This window comes from Dipodascopsis tothii, assembly GCF_038497935.1.
Source record: "Dipodascopsis tothii strain CBS 759.85 unplaced genomic scaffold V1510scaffold_63, whole genome shotgun sequence".
In the NCBI taxonomy this organism is placed as follows: domain Eukaryota; kingdom Fungi; phylum Ascomycota; class Lipomycetes; order Lipomycetales; family Lipomycetaceae; genus Neoaidaea; species Neoaidaea tothii.
Genome location: NW_027118047.1, coordinates 11,054 through 15,332, shown reverse-complemented (window position 1 = coordinate 15,332; position 4,279 = coordinate 11,054). Strand labels below are relative to the sequence as shown.

Genomic DNA, 4,279 nt, shown 5'->3' with positions numbered 1-4,279 from the left:
CGAGATCTACACCCGCTTCTACACACTTGCCCGACCCGCCGCTCTTCCGATCCGTTCGTGGGTGAGCCTCCGGCGGCGACTCCGTCGAGGGTAGCTGCCCTGCGGGCAGGTAGCATATAGCCGCCGACCAGCGGCAAATGCGTCTACGATGCGGAGCCCGCTCAAGCCCTTTGCACTTGTCTGTATTGTACACATATACATCTATCCGTACATCCCATACGTCTGCGACGCAGAGCACGAGCAATTAGTGATTATATGGCCCTCGGCCGCAGTCTCCAGACTGAATGCATGCCCCGCACCCCATGATAGCAATATGAACCCCAGACCTCCGAAACAATGTAAGCGAAATATGCAGATGAGCAGTCAAGACCGCAGGCCCGGGCCGAGGATGGCCTCGGCGAGGCTGTCGCGGGCCGAGTCGGCGGCGCACGCGGCTTTGCTGCGGTCGACAAGGCCTCCGAGGACAGCGTCGAGGATGAGATGGACCTGCTTGTTGCCGCTGAGCAGGGTGTCGGCGCGCGGCGGCGCCCGCAGCGAACCGCCGGAGACGGTGCGCTGGAGCGAGGCCGTGAGGAAGGACTGGCCCGGCGAGAGCGCGGCGTCGCGCAGGGACGAGCACGAGCCAGACGGGCGCAGGGTCGGAAACAGCGCGGCGTGCGCGCGCTTGACGTCGAGCTGCGACCGCTGGACCTGGCGGTGCGTGGTGTAGACGCGGTGGCGCAGCGCGCCCTCGAAGCCCGCGCGCAGCGAGCGCGAGATGGCGGCCAGCGTGGCGGACGAGCAGCCGGCGGCGACGGCGGCCTTGCAGAGGTCGTCGTCGTCGTCGTCGTCGTCGTCGCAGCGCGCGTCGTCGGCGGCGGGCGCGGCGCAGACGTGGCAGATGGCGCCCATGAGCTCGGCGTCGAAGCGCGAGACGCGGTCGCGGAAGATCTTCTGGTCGACGGCGCCGGATCGGAACACCCGACGGCCCACCGCCACGACGGTGACGTCGAGCGCCTGCGCGTCAGCCACAAGCGCCCGCGCCACAACCGTGTAGCCACCCTCCGCGTCGTCCGCCACAGGCTCCAGCCGCACGGTCGAGAAGTCCGCGTCCTCCACCAGCGCCGCCACCAGCTGCCGGTCCAGGTCCGCCGACGGCAGCACCGACTGGAACCGGAAGTCGGGGTGGAACTCGGGCAGCAGCCCCACGATCGCCGGCACGTTCTTGGTCCGCTGCAGCGCGGCCGCCATCGACGGCAGCCGCACGTCCGCGTACCGCGGCGGGATCTCGACGTTGACCGCGCCCGAGTCGTCTGTGTCGGCGACCACGTCGTCGCGGTCGCGCACGGGGTCGTCGTCCGGCCGCGCCAGGTCCTCCCACGGCCCGAAGAAGTCGCAGTCGTCCAGGTCGAGGTCGCGCGGCTTGAAGTCGTCGTAGTCGTGCGACGAGATCGCGGGCGACGACAGCGGCGACGACGCCGTCGTCACCGACGAGTCGAACGACGGCGACGACACCACCGACGAGATGTACGACGACATCGACGACCCGAACGCCGACATGTCGGCGACGGCCTGCCGGCGGCGGGCGGCCGACGACGCAGACAGCGCGGACGACTGCCGCGCGGCCCGGAACGCGGGCGCCGGCGGCGTGTAGTGCCGGCTCTGCGGCGAGAACGACGACTTGGTGGCGGCCGGCAGGAACGACGTCAGCAGAAACGTCAGCCGGCCGGCCACGTCCGGGTCGGCCGCGACAATGACGGTGCGCGTCGGCGGCCGGTGCACGCCGGCGGCCGCGTCCGCGATCGGGCTCGCGAACCGGAAGTGCTCGGTCCACTTGGTGTCGGCGCCCAGGAAGGTGGTCAGGAGCGTCGCGAAAAACGGAGATCGCCGGTCGAGCGTCTGCAGCGCCCACTGCGCCTCGTCGCGCCACAGCGCCCACCGGCCCTGGCCACACCGCACGCGTGGCACGCGCAGGTTGGCCCCGAACCGGTGCAAAAACCGCTCCGTCGCCGCCGCCATGCGGCCGTCCTCCGCCAGCGCGCCCGGGCGCAGCCGCGGCAGCGGCCGCGGCGCGCAGAACACGTCCACCGGCGCCGCGCCCGCCTGCGCCAGCAGCAGGTCCTGCAGCTGGGTGTACACGGCCCGCACAAGCTCGTCCAGCGCCCGCGACAGCTCGTTCCAGTTCTCGCTCAGCAGGTTGTCGTGGTCGCGCGCCAGCGACACCACGGCCGCGACCGAGAAGTACACGCCCTTGCCGGCCACGTCCGGCAGGGTGTCGCCCGGCGACGCCACAGGCGCCCACGGGCCCTCGGCGTCGTCCGAAAAGTCCAGCACCGGCGCGTCGCGGTCCACAACGTGCACGTGCGCGTACGGAAACGGCCCGTCCGCGCCGTCCGCGCCCGCCGCGTACACGTTGCGCGGCCGCGTCGTCGGCGAGACCGCAAAAAACTTGGTGACCAGCACGGATCGGCGGTCCAGGTGGCGGCCCGGCGGCAGCACAAACACCTTCGTTATCGCGCCGTGGTAGCTCATGGGCAGCGAGCCCAGCATGTAGTCCAGCAGCCGCGCGTAGCTCAGGCCGTCCACGTCGCCGCGGACCGCGCCCGGCGAGCCGTAGGCCGGCGCCGCCGGGCCGTCGGCCGCGGCCGAGTCGAACAGCACCACGCCCGCGCGGTCGCGCGGCGACTCCTGCGCCACCAGCACGCGCGTGTGCCGCGCCGGATCGAACGTCTGCTGCTCGGTCGCCCAGGCCGGCGACGGGTGGTACAGCAGGTTGAACGCGTGCGAGTGCGCGTCGGCCAGGCGGTCGGCCGACACGGCCGCGGCCGGGGCCGCGTACGGCCCCGCCGCGGCCGCGTCGGCCTTGCGGCCAAACAGCTTGCCAAACATGTGCCGCACGATCGGGCGGCGGCTTCCTTTTATCTGGCGCGCCCGGCGCTGTCGCGCGCGGGCTCTAACCTGCTCAAACGGGCGCGGATGCTTCCACCCTGCCGATCGGGGATGGCCCCACGTATGGAAGGCCGAATATTAATCGCAAGGGGCGGGCTCGGTGTCGCCGGCCGGCCGGATCGGCTGATGCTGCGCGGGTCGTCGCGTGCTTCGGGTGTAGTGGCCGCGGCGCGATCGGATCGGAAGGGATGGGCCATCTACGATGGGCGATCGTGGGATTATATAGGAAAGGCCGGGCGTACCTTGCAAGCAAGTGGACCGCCTGGCGCGCCACCCCGCCGGGCGGCCTCGCCTGCCACCGCGGCGGCTTGCCGCCGGCGGCCCAACCTGGCAGCGGCACCCGGCCACGCTATCGGCCAGCACGGCCGCGCTTCGCCCCGCGCTTGTGCCCCTTTTCTGCGGTGCGGCCGCCGTGCAGCGGCAGCCGTGTGGTTCGCCCCTGCCAGATAAGACGAGACGGCACGATAGCGTCTAGCGGCGATACCGCGCCGCCGGCTAGAACCCGCGTGCGCCGGCCTAGCGCGCGCCCGTGGGCGGCGGGCCCGGTGGGCGGCCGCGACGATCGCGGCCTGGCCGCCGGCTGCCGGCGGACGGGCGGGGCGGCCGGCGCCGCCCGGCCCGCTGGCGGCGCGCTCGCCGGCGGAGCGCTCGCCGGCGGCGCTTCCGCGGCGGCTACGGTGCCGCGCGCTCGCATCGCCGCGCTGCGAGCGGCCTGTCGTCTGGTCTCTGATAAGCAGCGCGTGGGTGTAACGCGATCTGGCAGGACTTTCCCGATTGCGGGGCGCGCTAGCCGCGTGCGGTCATATTAACGCGGTCCGCGCCGCGCCGCGCTGCGTATCGCCCCAGCGCGCGCCGCACGCAGTGCGGCTCGGCCCCTTTGCCTATCGCTCGCTTCGCGCCACCGCCACGTCTGGTCTGACAGATAGCTGGCCGACGTCACCGCGCGCGTCCGCTGACCGGCCACGTGAACCCGGTATCGCGGCTATCAGTAGTCATCCGACTCACGCGTGTCTGGTGCGACCGGCCGCCGCGGCTGGCCCGTGGGCGCGGTGAGCCCCAAGATCGGCGCTGCAGAGCACGATCCAGGACGCCACGGCCTGTGGCTGGGCCGACTTGGGGCCTGAGCCGCGCGGGCTGCGGCGCGGCCGTCGCCAGCCCGCGGGCACCGGCCTCTGGCGGCGGCTATATGCGGTTATATGCGGCTATGCCCCTGCCCGAAGGGCGGCCACCCTCGACGGAGTCGCCGCCGGAGGCTCGTCCGTGGGTGAGCCTCCGGCGGGGGGGGGGCGGGGGGGGGGGGCCCCCCGGGGGGGGGGGGGGGCCCCCCCGCCGCAGACGGGACGCCCCCCCC

At 72.7% G+C, this 4,279-nt stretch overlaps 1 protein-coding gene across 1 annotated transcript; it reads right to left on the bottom strand.

Annotated features, from left to right (window-relative positions):
• Positions 1-102: 102 nt before the first annotated feature.
• Positions 103-3,153, bottom strand: V1510DRAFT_309278 (uncharacterized protein). The gene is made up of 3 exons (XM_066930729.1): positions 2,847-3,153; positions 2,703-2,779; positions 103-2,547 (listed from the first exon to the last, which is right to left on the bottom strand). Exons 1-3 carry the CDS (start codon positions 2,866-2,868, stop codon positions 364-366), a joined length of 2,283 nt encoding a protein of 760 aa, XP_066786346.1. The 5' UTR covers positions 2,869-3,153; the 3' UTR covers positions 103-363.
• Positions 3,154-4,279: the final 1,126 nt, after the last annotated feature.

Excerpts from the sequence above, each read along its gene's own strand:
- V1510DRAFT_309278 (XM_066930729.1), bottom strand. The coding sequence starts at position 2,868 with ATGTTTGGCAAGCTGTTTGGCC. Across the intron at positions 2,780-2,846 it reads GTTTGGCAAGCTGTTTGGCC|GGCCGACGCGCACTCGCACG; the intron begins GCAAGGCCGACG and ends GGCCGACCGCCT. Across the intron at positions 2,548-2,702 it reads GACCGAGCAGCAGACGTTCG|GCGCGGCTGCTGGACTACAT; the intron begins ATCCGGCGCGGC and ends GGCCTGAGCTAC.